The 15,869-nt window shown below is 45.2% G+C and overlaps 1 protein-coding gene across 1 annotated transcript in view; it reads right to left on the bottom strand.

The window, feature by feature from the left end:
- LOC100594471 (sorbitol dehydrogenase) overlaps positions 1-15,491 on the bottom strand; it is a 48,604-nt gene extending 33,113 nt beyond the window's left edge. Inside the window, exon 1 of the mRNA XM_030814147.1 lies at positions 15,426-15,491. Within this exon, the coding sequence (XP_030670007.1) occupies positions 15,426-15,491 (66 nt within the window). The remainder of the gene's footprint in view (positions 1-15,425) is intronic.
- Between the last annotated feature and the right edge of the window lie 378 nt (positions 15,492-15,869).

Genomic DNA, 15,869 nt, shown 5'->3' with positions numbered 1-15,869 from the left:
TTTAGCATGCATAATAACTTTACCTTATGAACATTTTCTGTTAGAAACAATTGGAGTTTCATCATTAGTTTATTTCTTCTTAGAATTAACACAAGCTCAGATCACACTGCTCCTGGGTGCCTGCCTGAGGGGATACGCTAAATGGCACGCTGCACACACCTGCCTAGCCCTCCATCACTTTTTTGCATCACGCAGTGACGGACCCAACAGCAGCATGCCCAGCATACTCACAGAGCATACAGAGGACCACACTTGTTGTCTCTAGTGACATGTCACAGGGTGAGATAAAGTTCTGACGCTGGGTTCCCTCCCTGGGAAACAGCCTACAAGCCGAAGGCACAATCCTAACCGAGGAAGAGCTGACTCTAATTGCTGACCTCATCCCACCCACTGGTGCAACTTCGCCAGGACTAAGGAAAAAGCACAGTCCAGGTAACTCTAGGCAGAAGGGATCTTTGGGTCTCTAGATCTGCCATCCATATCAGATCCTGCCTTCCTGGAAAAACATGTTCTTAGATACAGATTTGTTTGGTCTGACAAACTCCTCCAGGGAAAGGTTGCAGGCGTTTCCGACAGTTGCACGTGAGGATGTTTCCCTCTAGACAGGTAGGAGAAAGTGTCTGTGCTGCCAACCTCTTTCCTTTACATCAGCACGAAGACTGATACCTGGTCCTCTTTTCCTAAACTTCCCATGTGGCATTTTAGGGGCCCCTTGGGAACACATAAGACCTGCATTTTGGCCCCTCTCACAGGTTCAAAAGCAATCTGAGCTATTCTGGTGTTCACAGCTAGTAGTAGTAGCAGCAGCAGCAGTAGTTGTAGTAGTGTTGTTTACTAAGCCTTCTTTCCTCATTGTCAATGGGCTAGGAAAGTCCTAGTGACAAGGAAGGCCACTGAGTGGGCAAATCCAAGTGTTCATTTTATTCTTTGAAGGTAATCAAGAAAAGAGATGTACCCAGGCGCAGTGGCTCATGCCTGTAATCCCAGCACTTTGGGAGGCTGATGCGGGTGGATCACTTGAGGTCAGGAGTTTGGGACCAGCCTGGCCAACATGGTGACACCCATCTCTATCAAAACCACAAAAATTAGCCGGGCGTGGTGGCACGTGCCTGTAGTCTCAGCTATTCATCAGGCTGAGGCAGAAGAATTGCTTGAACAATCCAGGAGATGGAGGTAGCAGTGAGTCAAGATTGTGCCACTGCACTTCAGCCTGGGTGACAGGGCGAGACTGTGTCTCAAAAAAAAAAAAAAAAAAAAAAAGAGAGACAGAGAGAGATGGAAATGTTCACAGCACCTGCCATGTGCCAGACAGTAGGCTGGACTCTATCTTCACCATAGCACTTAGTTTGGAAATGAGAAACTCGAAGCTGGGAAGTTAAATAACTTGGTCAAGGTCATGCTACCAGAGAGTGGATGAAGCCTGCTTCCACGGTACTCTGCTGTAGGCCCAAGGTGGAATATGTCTTTTCTCCTTCAGGGGTGGTGCAAAGAGCTGCCAAACAAGTGATGAGAACGTCAGAGCTGGGCCCCATGAAGAAAGCTCTGGGAGGGGGCACTGTTCAATGCTTACCTCCTTCCAAAAGGGCCTATCTAGCTGCTTTTATAGGCAGCCCCACCACACTAAACAACACCAAAGGGCACTAGACAAATGCTGCTCAGTACTGTCACTGTGCTTAGTGATCAGTGGCTTTTTATTTTTCCTAGCAAGATAATAAGAACCTTGAAGCCAAAGACCACGCCTTCCATCTCTTTAGCATCAGGTACACTGCTTGGCCCCAAACTCAAGTGTTTCTACTTGTTAAATAACCACTATCCAAACTAGTGTTTTCCAAACTAGGTCAGAGGTTTTCACTCATCTCAAGTTACCAGCCCTTTCTGTTGAAGAGGCTCAGTGCTAATTTGAACCTCTTCTCCAGTGAAACAAAGCTCAAAGCTTTCATGCTATTGCTGCCTAGCTGACATTGCTCAATGGCTTCTTCGTGTCAGATACTGTGTGCTTTATAGGCATTACCTCATTTAATACTCGCAGAAACCCCACATGGTACATCCTACTATTGTCCCTTTTTCATATGATGAGACTGAGGAACCCGCCCATGGTAACACTAAGGTAGTAAATGGTGGAGCTGCATCCAAAGCAGCCTTATGGGGGCAAAAGGGCTTAAGGGAGTTTTTTATCTCTTAATAATTTAGACTGGCTACATCGGAAGGAAGGAAGGAAGGAAGGAAGGAAGGAAGGAAGGAAGGGAGAATGGGAGGGAGGGAGGGAAGCAGTCTAGAAATAGCCACCTCATGATAGCTGATTGTCACCAAAACCTTCCTCAAAGTTGTTGCTGGTCCCACATCAGACATCAGGGACCGCTGTGTAAAGTGATGCTTCTGTTATACCACGTGGATTTTTTTTTTTTTAACTTTAAGTTCTGGGATACATGTGCAGAACCTGAGGTTTGTTACATAAGTATACATGTGCCACGCTGGTTTGCTGCACCTATCAACCCGTCATCTAGTTTTGAAGCCCCACATGCATTAGGTATTTCTCCTAATGCCCTCCCTCCCCTTGCCCCCCATCCCCCGACAGACCCCAGTGTGTGATGGTCCCCTCCCTGTGTCCATGTGTTCTCACTGTTCAACTCCCACTTATGAGTGAGAACATGTGGTATTTGCTTTTCTGTTCTTGTGTTAGTTTGCTGAGAATAATGGCTTCCAGCTTCATCCATGTCCCTGAAAAAGACATGATCTCATTCTTTTTTATGGCTGCATTATACTGCGTGAAATGTTAACCTGCAGGTTAAATTGAAACTAAAGACTAAGGCCTTTATTTCAAACATGGGAGAGCACCCCACCTTCCCTGCTAAAGGCACTAGTAGGCAAATTCACAGACACTGAAAGACAGTTCCACAGCATACAATTCATAGCCTTGCCTCCAGCCAGGCCAGGCCTGAACGCCCCATTTGGAGGTGGAGAGGTGGTAAGACTAAAGCTTAGAACAACAGTCAGGCACACCAAGTAGGCCCTGGGTCACTAGAGAGAAAACTACTGTAAATATTTATTCAAGTTAACAGAGCTGAACAACTGTGCTCCTACCACACAGCAAAGGTGCAGTGACTCTCCCAGACACTAGAGGGTGCTGTGCCCACACCCTGTGCTGTGCCTATAGCGGAACACACTTGATGGAGAAGTTAAAATAAATTCCTCTCCCTGCACATCAACTTTCTTTTTCCATTCTTTTTCTTGCTGATTTTAATTACCCTTACACCTCAGGTTTGTCTACTGCCTCCTGTCTCTGTAGGAGACATGCTACCTGAGCACAAAACCATTTTAACATCAGCCCGTAGGTTTGTAAATATTGCCCTAAGCACACTGTGGAGACCATAATGTTTTAGAAAGTTATTACAGCACGGTTACTAAAAATCTTGCTTTTCATGTTTCCTTGCCATGATGTTGGCCACAATCCTCTGTTTGCTTAATCTCTTTTTCTGTCTCAGATACTCTTCCATTTATCCTATTTCTGATCTACCAAAGTTTCTTAGCTTCTCTGAGATCCCGAACTTTCACTTTTATCTCCACAGCTCCTTTTTTTCTCATTCCCAAAGGTTTTGTCATCTCAATCATATTCAAGGTTTCCTAAACGAATTTCTATTTATTTATTTATTTATTTATTTATGTAACTCATCAGCCATCCCTGATGTCAGATGTCACCGCACTCAGGCTAGAGTGCAGTGGCACGATCTCGGCTCACTGCAGCCTCGACCTCCTGAACTCAAGTGATCCTCCCATCCTCCCACCTCAGCCTCCTGAGTAGCTGGGATTACAGGTGCATGCCACGCTGCGTGGCTAATTTTTTTCTATTTTTGGTAGAGATGGGGTTTCACCATGTTGGCCAGGCTGGTCTCGAACTCCTGGCCTCAAGTGATCTGCCTGCCTCTGCCTCCCAAAGTGCTGGGATTACAAGTGTGAGCCACCGTGCCTGGCCGAATTTCTTATCTTTTAATGAGTGACTACACAAGAGGGTAAAAAGGAATTGCGTAACTGTACCATAGTTGTGTGAGTTTTCCAGCATATTTCACTTCAAGTCAGAAATACATATCTGAATCACATATATACTCTCCCTTCTATCCCCTTCAGCTCCTCCCACTGCCCCACCAGCCCACTCCTGAAGTAACTCATGGAAATACTTCCGGAAGTACTCTCTGTGGGGACATGGAATCATCTCAGGTACCTCTCACATACTAAATGTTATCTTGCTTTTCCTAAATCCATTTTTTACATTAGCCTAAGTTGATATTTCCTAGCTATGTCGTCATTGGCCCCTTTTCCTCTACTTCCACCTGCATAACTGAGTTGATTCCCTCAACATGTCTTGCTTGGGTTGTAGCAACGGCCTCAACACAAGGAGAAATGGAAGGAAGATGCCTTTTCCCTCCTCCAGCCAACCTGAGTGGCACAGTGAACTCAGACTCTGGAACTGCCTGTTTACACCCAACCCAGGCTTCCCCCACCAGCTGCGTGACCTCAGGGTAGTTATGTAACCCCTGTGTGCCCCAATTTCCTCCTTCATATAATGATAATCATGAAAGGGAATGCCGACTCAGTAAATACGTTCACTCTTATTACAAAAGAAGTAAAATCAAAGTTCTTTTTCCATAATTAGCTCACACTATGGTTGAAACAACCCTGGACAATCTTGTCCTTTTGATAAGAGTAAAGCATGTTAAATAGAAATTACAGGAGGCCACTGTTTTGCTCCTGCACTGGGCCCCAAGAGAACAGAATTAAAAACCCAAAATGGAGCCCCTCATACTAAAGTTCCACATCATCGAAGCAAAACTAAGTTGTTATATGACCTTCAGAGAAATCAGGAGAGACAACAGCCAAATATCCCAAACAGGCCAGTTTCAGTCAGCATGATAATAAAATTCCCTCTACTTTAATCCTTACCAAAAAAAAAAATAATAACGACCTGAAGAGACCTGATCTTAACCAATCAGTTATTTTTTTGTTGTTCTATTTCGCTGTTCCCACCTTACAAGGAAAATAAGTGAAATGACCAATCTGCTTTTTCTTGTGTTTCTGCTTTCTTTAGCTCTTTTCTGTCTGTAAAACCAACCTCCTCGTTTACCTCACTGGAACACATGCTATTTTATGGAATGAAGTGTTGCCCAATTCTAGAATTGCAAATAAAGCCAAAGAAAATCTTTTAAATTAAATTGCAGTAATTTTATCTTTTGACAAGTATTTTAAATTGTTCTGTGGAAAAGTTATGTTCTGCATCTTGGATTCAACCAAACCTCAGAACAAAAATATTCAAAAAATAAAAAATAGCAATACAACAATAAAAATAAAGCAAATGAAAAATACTGTATAACAATTATTTACAGAGCATTTACATTGTGTTAGGTATTAGAGGTAATCTAGGGGGATTTAAAGTAGATGGGAGGATGCATGTAGATTATATGCAAATACTACACCATTTTATTACAAACAAGGGACTTGAGAATCCTTGGATTCTGGCATCCACAAAGGGTTCCTGGAGCCAGTTCTTCCCTTACTCCAGGATACCGAGGACAACTATATTCTCATGGTTTTCATATCAACATTAAGAAAATCTGACCACTCTTTACAAGGCTGGAATTTGGAAGAAAGTGAAGGGATTCTAGCAGTTTTTAGGCTTGACTCTGCCAGTTGTGGAAAGAGTGCAATGTGCTCCCACTGTCTTAGGGTGGGGGACGGCTAGCAGAGTATGGGGAAGGTGCTGGTCTCATCCCAGATGCACAGCAGTCACCTGCTCCCTGCTGCCAAGCCTCCTGTGGGCCTGTGGAGGGCTGCCCTGCACACCTGCAGAGCCCAAGAGACCCTGTTTTTCTTCCTTTCCCCTTCCATTTTCCCTTTCCCTTGAGTGCCTGAAGGGTGTTTTGAGGGTGGGAGGAAAATTCAAAGGTTTCCCAATTGGCTATTTTGTCATGAGAGTCTTTGTTCTAGCTGCGTTGGTCCTGGCAAACTTGAGGTCAAAGTAGGAGGTAGAATGTCCTCCCAAGGTCCAATGAGCTGGTCTCCAGCCCAAGCTCTCCTGGCTCCATTCAACTTTGTTCTGCTGATAACAATCTTGCTGAAATGCAAATCTGTATCAAGTTGCCAGTGACCCTGAAGACTCCTAAACCCCTCACGTGGTGGCCACCATGCCTCCATCTTACCTCCAACTACACCACACTCACCCTTTCCCATTGCCTAATCCCTCTCCTTCTTTCAGATCCCGCAGGACGTGGGAAGTGAGGCATCTGGATGACTCCCAAATTCCTACAAGAATTACGAGACACTTAGGTTTGGATATGCTTGGGACATCCAGGTGGGGCTATTGATATATAATAATGTTTTGTGATTCTAAATGCCTCAAAATGGAGTCTTTTTTTTTCTTCTTGTTATTGTTTTATAAAAATATATTGCAGTAAAATACACAACATAAAATTTACCATCTTAAATGTTTTAAGTGTATAATTCAATATGGTTGTCTATATTTACATTGTTATACAACAGAACTCTAGAATTTTATGTCTTGTAAATCTGAAACGGAATACCTTTTAAGTAACAACTGCCCATTTTACCCCCTCAGCAGCCCTTAACAAACACCATTCTACTTTTTGTGAGTTTGGCTACTTATTTCATATAAGTGGAATCACACACTATCTGTCACTTGGTCACTGGCTTGTTTTTATTAACATAATATTCTCAAGGTTTATTTTTAACACAGCATGTGACAAAACTTTTCTTCAGGGCTGAATAATATTCCATTATATATCTATATCCCACATTTAAAAAATGTTCATTACTTGAATAACATCTGGGTTGTTTCCACCAACAAAATGGAGTCACAATGATAAGTGACTCAGCTCACAGTGAAACTGCTGACTGCTCAAAGTGATAAGCATATGTATGTGGGACTGATATGACAACACCTGTTGTGGCCAGGCAACCCCAAAACTTGACAAGAAAGTGAAGCCAAGGCCAGGTGGGATGGCTCACACTGGTAATCTCAGCACTTTGGGAGGCCGAGGCAGGTGGATTGCTTAAACTCAGAAGTTCCAGACCAGTCTGGGCAACATGGTGAAACCCTGTCTCCAAAATTAATTTTATAAAATAAAATAAGAAAGTGAAGCCAAAAGGTGGCTAAGATATGACAGTGGACATTCCTGTGCAGAGTATAAAGACAGCAAAGAAAGTGACCATGGCCGAGAGCCTGTAGAAGCTCTGCCTGTGAGAACTCTGAGGCCTCCTCCTCACCAACAGAGGCTGCCGTAAGTTCTGCTGGGAGAAGAACAGCAACAACACTCCTCCTACTTTGTTGTTTCAAGGGAAATCCAAATCGGTTCATCAGTTAGCGTGCTGGTGTCTGGAGCTACTTGCCATGGTTCGTTCCCTCTGTTTTTTTTTTTTTAAGAGATGGGTTCTCATTCTGTAGCCCAGGCTGGCACATTAATAGCTCACCACAATCTCGAACTCCTGGGCTCAAACGATCCTCCCACTTCAGCTTGCTGAGTAGCTGTAACTACAGGTGTGTGCTATCACACCCGGCTACCTTTCACATTTTTTGTAGAGACGAGGTCTTGCCCCAGGTGATCTCAAACTCCTGGCCTCAAGTGATCCTCCCACCTCAGCTTCCCAAAGTGCTGAGATTACAGGTGGGAACCACCATGCCCGCCCTGACTTCCCCTATCACTGCCTGTGTGTGTTGAATATATTTGCATGATTGTTGGTATGTGAAAGCCTCACATTTAATTGGCCATTGAATTACTGTGAAACCTCTGGGCTCCTGGTCGGAGTCAGCACAAGTAAGCTGGAACCTGACATCACAGCTGTTCAACAGGGAGTTGGTTACTGGGACTGGTGCTCAGGCATCACCTCCTGCAAGAAGCCTCCCCTGTCCTAACCAGGCTGGAGAGGTGACTCCTTTCTCTCATTTGCACTTCTCCAGAACCTAGCATTGAACCCACACAGGATAGTTAAGGACTATTTAATTTTCATCAGGGATAAATATATTAAAATTTCCTCCTAAATCAAAGTGTATGAACATAACCATACGTGATCTTATTAAATGGTTCTACATATGGAGCAAAAATTCTAAGTCTCTGAGCTTTGTTGGATGCTCTAGTCTGTCCGTGATCTTGATAAGTGCTCACTATGTTCAGGTTTATGTAATTGAATATTTTTGTGTTTTTAAAAATTGTTGAGTTGAATATTACTTTGCAAAATTTGAATTTATTTTCCCTGGTAACTAATGTTCTTAGTGTAAACCTGATTTGGGGAAAACTGCCAGCTTTAACAGCCACACTAAAAGACTTCTAAGTTAGATGCTAATATTGTATCTATGTGTACATATTTCTCCTCCTTCTTAATTTCTGCCATGCAGTTTTAAAGAGAAATTTCCCCTACATGCATAATTCTAGTATCTCCCCTTAGAATAGGGCTGCTGTTACAGAATGTTAAAATCCTATTTGTGATATTGCTTGCTTCTTCTCCTGCTTTTGATAGTGAAAGGAGGTGGCCAAATGCCTAGGCAGATGGGGTGGGTACCCAGTGAAATTCCACCTCCAAGTAGAAGACAGTTTAAAGCCTGAAAGCTAAGCTACAAGTTAAATCCTGGGACTGGATCGAGAACTTGTCTTCCTGTTTGGACACATTCCTCTGATTGATCCCCACCCTTCACCTACTTTACATACACCTAACCTTTCCTAAGTCGTTTTCTACACTGTTTTGCCCACCTTTGAGTGGCATCTTCCCTTTAACTTTTTTTGCATACTCACAAACCAATCAACACACACTTCCAATCCTGTGCCTATAAAGATCCCAGACTCAGTTGGTAGAGGGGGAGATGGCCTGACTTCAGGGAAGAGACAACCTGACTTCTGGGAAGACGACCTGCCCTTCCCATCCCCTCTCCAGTTCCCCTCTCTGATGAAAGCCATTTTCATCGCTCAGTGAAATTCTCCACCTTCACCATCCTTCAATCATCTGTGTGACCTCATTCTTCTTGGACACTGGACAAGAGTTCAGGGCCCACCAAGTGCAGGTACCCAGAAAAGGCTGTCACACTGGCCCTTTGCCCCTCACCAGTGGCATGCCCCACGCAGGGAGGCAAGGGGCCAACTGAGCTGTTAACATGACACCATCTGCAGATGGTGGAACTAAACGAGCACTGTAACAGCTCCTCTGGGGCTTAGGGGTCATGGACACCCTCACCTGGGCACTGCCACATTCCCCTCAAGGAGCTTGCTCCTGTGCCAGTGCCTGGAGCAGCTGGCCAGCTGGATCCCGCACTCGCTCATTCATGTGCTCCCTCCCACAAGGGGTTGAGCACAGTAGGCCCAGTAGACAAGGCACCCCTTCCATAAGTCTGGTGAAGGGGCCAAGAAAAAGCTTATCACTTTGAGAGGGAGATGCTGCCTTTGTGCTTCGTGGTCTTTCACAGACAAAGGCATTGCCTTTGCAGAGCTGTTGGTGGAGGCAGGAGTGTTTGCTGGATTTAATTTCCTGTTTTGAATTTGAAATGGTTTGTCCAGTTTGGGTTTTGTTTTATTCTTAAAACATAATTAAGATAAAAGCAAGAAAGATGCTTCTTTGGGTTACTTGCTACTATCAAATTTCTCTTTTTCTGGAGGAGTTTTAGATTCTCTTTTCACTCGCAAGTGTCTGACTGGTAAGGGTTAAGTGGCCTGCATCTTGTCACTATCAGGGTAATCTGGTTTAATCCAGCTGCTCATTCATGACTATCAGCGCCTTTAATCTGATCACATAGAAGCAGCTGGCTCAGAGAAACAGACATGATGCCCAAGACCATCTGAGCTGCCTATGTTCATGCCCTCTCATCATACAATCTGCTTCTCACCCCAAAATCTTAACAGTAAAGTATAGACAGCAAGGAGGGGACATTTTGAATGTGCTGTATTACAGATATAGATTTATCAAATTATTTTTAAAAATAAACAAGAGGATTTAAAAATGCTTAGGTCAAAGCAATTCTTCTGACCTAAGGTATAATACGTTGCCTCAATGGACAAAAACTCAAGAAATATCTTCACGGACCTCCGAGTAATGTTTAAACTTGATGCCAATGTATTATTTTTTTCTGCCCTTTATAATTAAACAACTTTAACCCATCATTCTGAAATTATTATTTTTTCCTTTAATTTATTGTCTCCTCATATAGCTGATCATAACAAAAATCTGACTACATCCCCTCCACGGTGTTGTTTCCTGGAAGTGGAGCCTGTTTTGTTCCTGTACTTCTCCCTGTTCAGATGCTCCTGCCTGAAGTCTGGAGGAGCCAGCTTTCAGGAAGAAGGGAGATAAAGTGCACTCAGAAGGTGACTGATGAACTGATTTGTAATGCAATGTACAGAAATTGAGAGGAGCATTTAGAAATGTTTATAGAATTTTTTTATTTGTTTTTGTTTTGAGTTCTGTCACCCAGGCTGGAGTGCAGTGGCGTGATCTTGGCTCACTGCAACCTCTGCCTCCCTGTTCAAGTGATTCTCGTGCCTCAGCCTCCTGAGTAGCTGGGATTACAGGCGTGCACCACCACACCCAGTTAATTTTTGTATTTTTAGTAGAGACAGGATTTTGCCATGTTGGCCAGGCTGCTCTCAAACTCCTGGCCTCAAGTGATCTGCCCACCTTGGCCTCCCAAAGTGCTGGGGTTACAGGCCTGAGCCACCATGCCTGGCTGTTTATAGCATTTTAACGTGACACAGCATTCCAATATATTGATGCAAACATATCAGTCCATGGCCGACTGGAAAAAGTAAAATTGGTCCTTCATTGTGGACAGTTTGTAAAGCCCTGTATTAAAGTACCCAGCAAATGCCTGGAATGCAGTAGGCAGTCAACATATTAATTCCCCTCATTTCCTTACCATTCAAGCGAACCCTACATTATAAAAACAAGCTGCCCACCACCCCCACCACCAAACATAGCTTCTGGGGGGTAAAAACTAATTTGACTGTATTATATTCTAACTTCATGAACCCATAATTCATTTCCTAATTAAAAGCTTCTGGGTTTCTACAGACTGATCAAAGGGGCATACAGTAATTAAACTGGTAAATACAGTGGAAAGCAAGATTATTGCCTGGGCCCACATTATAATAATTTGGTTAGGAAAACTGTCTCTGTGTTTGAAGGCCCTGGTCTCCGTCCACCTCTTTTTAAGCTGATAATGGTTTAAGTGTCCATCCTCAGGGGCTCTGGCTTCCTGCTCATCTCCACAGTTAGCACGTACCATTAACAGAGTGCTGGATGCTGTGCTAGGCCTTTCACACGCACAATTGGTCCCACTGAATCCTCATACAACCAAAGATGAATACTACCATTATCCCCATTTCACTGGGAAGTTGAAGAGGAAAATAATTTGTTGAGTCATACAACTAGCAGCAGTGGAACGGGGACTAAACCCCGCTCTGGCTCCCCAGCCTGGTTTGGGAACTTTGTACTATTCCCATTTAGAGAGAACCCCAGCAAGCTGACACTGTTTGCTTCTTTATACATTAACGTGGTCATCAGTCCCTTTCCCTCCCTCCAACTCTCAAACTTTCTCTACTTAAAATAAAGGGAAAAGCGAAAATCCTTAAGTCTCAGATTGTTGTTTCATTTTGTTCTCCTAATTATAAAAGAAAACCACTGGACTTAGTGTGTGTCTGACCTACCACCCAATTTATAAATGCTCCTCCTTGCTGTGGTCAACGTGATCATTAACTAATTAGTAGGCGAGGAGTTTATTTTTTTGTTCCCTGCAGCCATACATCAAGAAAGAAGAGAATGGTGCCTTCTCCCTAGGCAGTAGGGAGGCTGTGCGGTAGGTTTCCTTCCTGCCAGTTAAGGGACAAGTAAAGTGGACCAGGTCGCATTCCCCCACAGAATCACTGCCCTGGATGCTGGCTGGTTCCTGGCCTTACCTCAAGTAGGAAGGCAGCACTGAGAAGGGTTGAGCCATTGCTTCCTGCTTCAGAACACTTTGGAATCCTGCTTCAGATTTTAGGAATGATTTATACACTTTTTGGAAAGCAAATAATGATGTAAGTTAAATGATACACTTTTCCCTTGAAAATTTATACATTTTTTGAAAAGATTTTAGGAATGAGAGTTTCCCCAAACAACTCCCTTCATAGGAGTTCCTGAGGCACTGAACCATTTTATTAGCAGACCCTGCCCCTGATATACCTAAACCGGCCACAGTTTGCTGGGCTTCAGTTCCCCAGCCAGCCAGAAATGGAAGGGTTTTTAATCTGTGGCTGGGTGGTCTTACATCAAAAGAAGAAAACAGTCAAATTCTCCCCACTTCCCCTTATCTTTTTTGTAGTTCATATCCAACCAAGGCTTTTTTTCCCCCCAAAATGCATTCCCTGACAATTTATTAAGCCCAGGAAATCCTGGGTTTCATTTTGGTCCTCTTGCAGAGAGGAAAATGGGTGGTTCCCCTCAAAGCTTCCCCAGGATTGTTCCTCCTAGTTGATATCTCTGGTTCACTACTGACTCCAAACCCAAGCCACTGAGCCTATCTGTCTTATGGAAAAGGTGGAGGAGCAGTGATACCACACTGGGGGTGGGAGTGGGCCCTGTGGAGGTGCTGGTGGAAGACCATGCCTGAGAAGGAGTGGCGAGGGCCCAGAAGGTCTGTGTTGAGCTGCAGGTGCACCTGAGGCAGCACAGTGGGTCTCCTCTGCTGACAACTCTTTCTGCCCTTTCCCCTCCAGTGTTGGGGCTCTCTCCAGGGTAATGTCCTCCTCTTCTTTCCTTCTCCACTCTACATGGTTCACTCAGCCCAGGCAAGCTCATCCTTCCACAATTCCCCATAGGGCACTATTTGGGACCAGACAACTCTTTGTCATGCAGGACAGTGCTATGAACTGAATAAAATCTGCAGTAGTGCTCCTCAGTCATTGTGACAACCAAGCCTCCCAGACACATTTCCAAATGCCTCCTGGGTGGGGCGGGGGGGGGGGCAGTGCAGTACTGCTCAGTAGAGGAGCAAAGGACTCCTGAGTTTACATTTCCACCCTAGATAGGATCCCTGCACTCCAGACCCCTGCACCCAAGGAAATTTCTCAAAGGCACCTTGTGTCCTGTCCCAGAGACATCTTTTCTTTTCTTTTTTTTTTTTTTTCTTTTAGACAGAGTTTTGCTGTCATCCAGGCTGGAGTGCAGTGGTGCGATCTCAGTTCATTGCAATCTCTGACTCCCAGACTCAAGCGATTCTCAGCCTCCCAAGTAGCTGGGATTACAGGCATGCGGCACCACACCCAGCTAATTTTTGTATTTATAGTAGAGACAGAGTTTCACCATGTTGGCCAGGTTGGTCTCAAACTCCACACCTCAAGTGATCTGTGCACCTTGGCCTTTCAAAGTGCTGGGATTACAGGCATGAACCACCACAGCTGGCCTCCAGAGACATTTTAAACTCAACTTTTCAAACCTGATCTCATCATTTTAATCTACTCTGACTAGTAAATGACCCTACCACTTCCCATTCTCAAACTGAGCCTAGGTGTCATTTCCTAAATCCTCCTCTGAACTCTTTTACCCAGCTAGTGTTCCAGCACACAACCACAGGTGAAATTCTCTAGCCCATCATATTTTCTAGATACTTCAGGTTACAGCCACCCCAGCCTAGCCCCTAATCCAGTCAGAGAGTGGGTTCTAATGCAAAGCTGATGAGATCAAGGTTAGTTTGCTGCTGCTCTAATCTTCAAAGCTTTGTCTACAGAACTATAGTAGAGGTAGTCTGCCTGAGCAGTGGAAGCCATGAGTTTGAGTTAAGATGGAGGAGAACTTAACTGTGTTTCTGCACCTTAGGTGCATGACTTTTAAGCAGGCTGTGAGCAGATAGAGGCCCAAGGGCCCCTCCCTGTGGGGTCTTTTCTCTCTGAGGCCTCCATCAAAGCTCTCGGGCTCTGTCACAATTGTTGACTTTATCTGTCTGCCTCCCTCAGTAAACTTGGGAGCAGGGGCTGCGTCCTCCTCTCTGGGCCCTCAGCCCAGTGCCTGGCACATGGCAGGCACCGTTTCACGAGTGAATGTTTGTAGAATGAAGTACTGAGTTGGAAATCACTCTGCAAGCTGTGTAGAGCTGGACCACTTTCCCTTCCTCATAATACCATCTGGCATTTGCAACAATAAACGCTAACAGCCTCACTTTAATTCAGGACCTTGGGTAGAGGCTCCAAAGAGTGGAATGAGCACTAGAATGGGGAGTCTGAACATCTGAGTCCTTGTCATGGCTCTGTTAACTAACAAAACTTATTACCTTGGGTATGGTACTTTCTTCAACTGAGGAGATGGAGAGTCAGCTGGGACAAGGGTTCTATAGAGGGGCTTAGAGCAGCTTAAAGGGAGTCCTTGAACAATCTGAAATTGTTGCCAAACTCAGTCTGTTTGCATTCTGTGGAGGGGTCACCACTGATTCCTAAATATTCAAGAACTGCTAATCTGGATAAGCTTCTGAATTACTGCAATTTACATACTGACACACGTACTTTGAGGGAAAGGAGGTACAGGGGAGCAGCAGAGATGGCTGGCACTCGTCCCACATACCCACTGCCATCCCAGGCCCGTCTGAGGGGAACTTTGTCAAGGGAGCCTTGGCATGACCAGGGTGCTGACTCAGCCACTCCCTAAACTTTGGTGCCACAAAACAGGAAGCAAAAGGCAGGGTCTAAAGCAGAGGACACACATACAGAATGCTCCTAAAGGGACAGAGGCACGGGATTAGAAAGAAAAACTGCTGCAAAGTGAACCAGATAGGGACTTAGGGAAAGAAGGAGCCTTACAGACAAGGGAACTATCAAGGTCCAGAAGTCTGGCACAGGCAAGGGGAACACCAGGAGTTCTGGAGATGGAGGCCTAGACTGGAAGGAAAGGAGAAGCAGCTGGCACTTTCTGAGCACGTACTAAGTGCTGAGTACTCTTGTGATCATAATAATCCAGCAAGGGAGGTTTATCAGTCCCAAGCAAGGGAGTTAAATAGAAGTTCTGATGTTTCTAAGTGTCCTCTGGCCCCCCTTTCTGCTCTGCACTGTCTGCCCGGATAATTCAGACAGCCTTAGCATTTTCTTTGAAAAGGTCAATGACAAGAGGCTGGACTATGAATCTGCAGCTGGCAAAGGGGACAGAAAGCTTCATTCAATCAGTTTGCAACCATCCTGGGCACCGGCCACGTGCCAGCCACAGGGCTAGGTTCTCAGAGGCACACAACTAGATCCCTGCCCTTCGCAACAGCCACTACCTGCCGCCCCCACATCCTGAGGAGAACTGGTATCTGGGCAGCCAGGGTGCTTAAGGTGCGGGGCCAGAGCTGGGCTGGAAGTGGGAAGTCAGGACTATGTCTGGGCTCAGAGGAGAGTGAGGCAGGGTCAGCAGGCTTCCCACCCTCCTTCCCGGCTTACCAGGCGCAAGTCGCCTGGTCCATGCACCACCAGGGAGAGGTTCTTGGGCTTGGCCGCTGCTGCCATGGAGCTCTTTTGGATCTTGAGTGTGGCCTGGAATGTGCAGGATGTGTGGTTGCTCTGGTGGCGCTGCCCAGCCGAGGGTCCAGGACACTGGGTGGAAGGCGGGGCCTGGGAGAGGCGGTGCATGCCGGGGTGGGACAAGGCTTTTTACAATCCTCTTGCAAGACAGAAGAGTTCTCCAAGTCCCCACCCAACCCAGGAAGTCCAGCTGGCTTCACTTCTCAATCCCCCCTCTAAACAGGATACACCAACTGCTGTTGGGAATTGGGCGATGACTGATCTAGCTACTTCTTGCTGGACAGGGGTAAAGAAGGGGCCCTGCAGTTGTAGTGTCCTCCAGAGGGGAACTTTTTAGGCCAGTCAAAGGCCAGTGGGTTGATC

Source organism: Nomascus leucogenys, chromosome 6 (assembly GCF_006542625.1).
Source record: "Nomascus leucogenys isolate Asia chromosome 6, Asia_NLE_v1, whole genome shotgun sequence".
Lineage (NCBI taxonomy): Eukaryota > Metazoa > Chordata > Mammalia > Primates > Hylobatidae > Nomascus > Nomascus leucogenys.
Note: the sequence above shows the minus strand (reverse complement) of the source record. Positions and strands in the feature narration are given on the sequence as shown.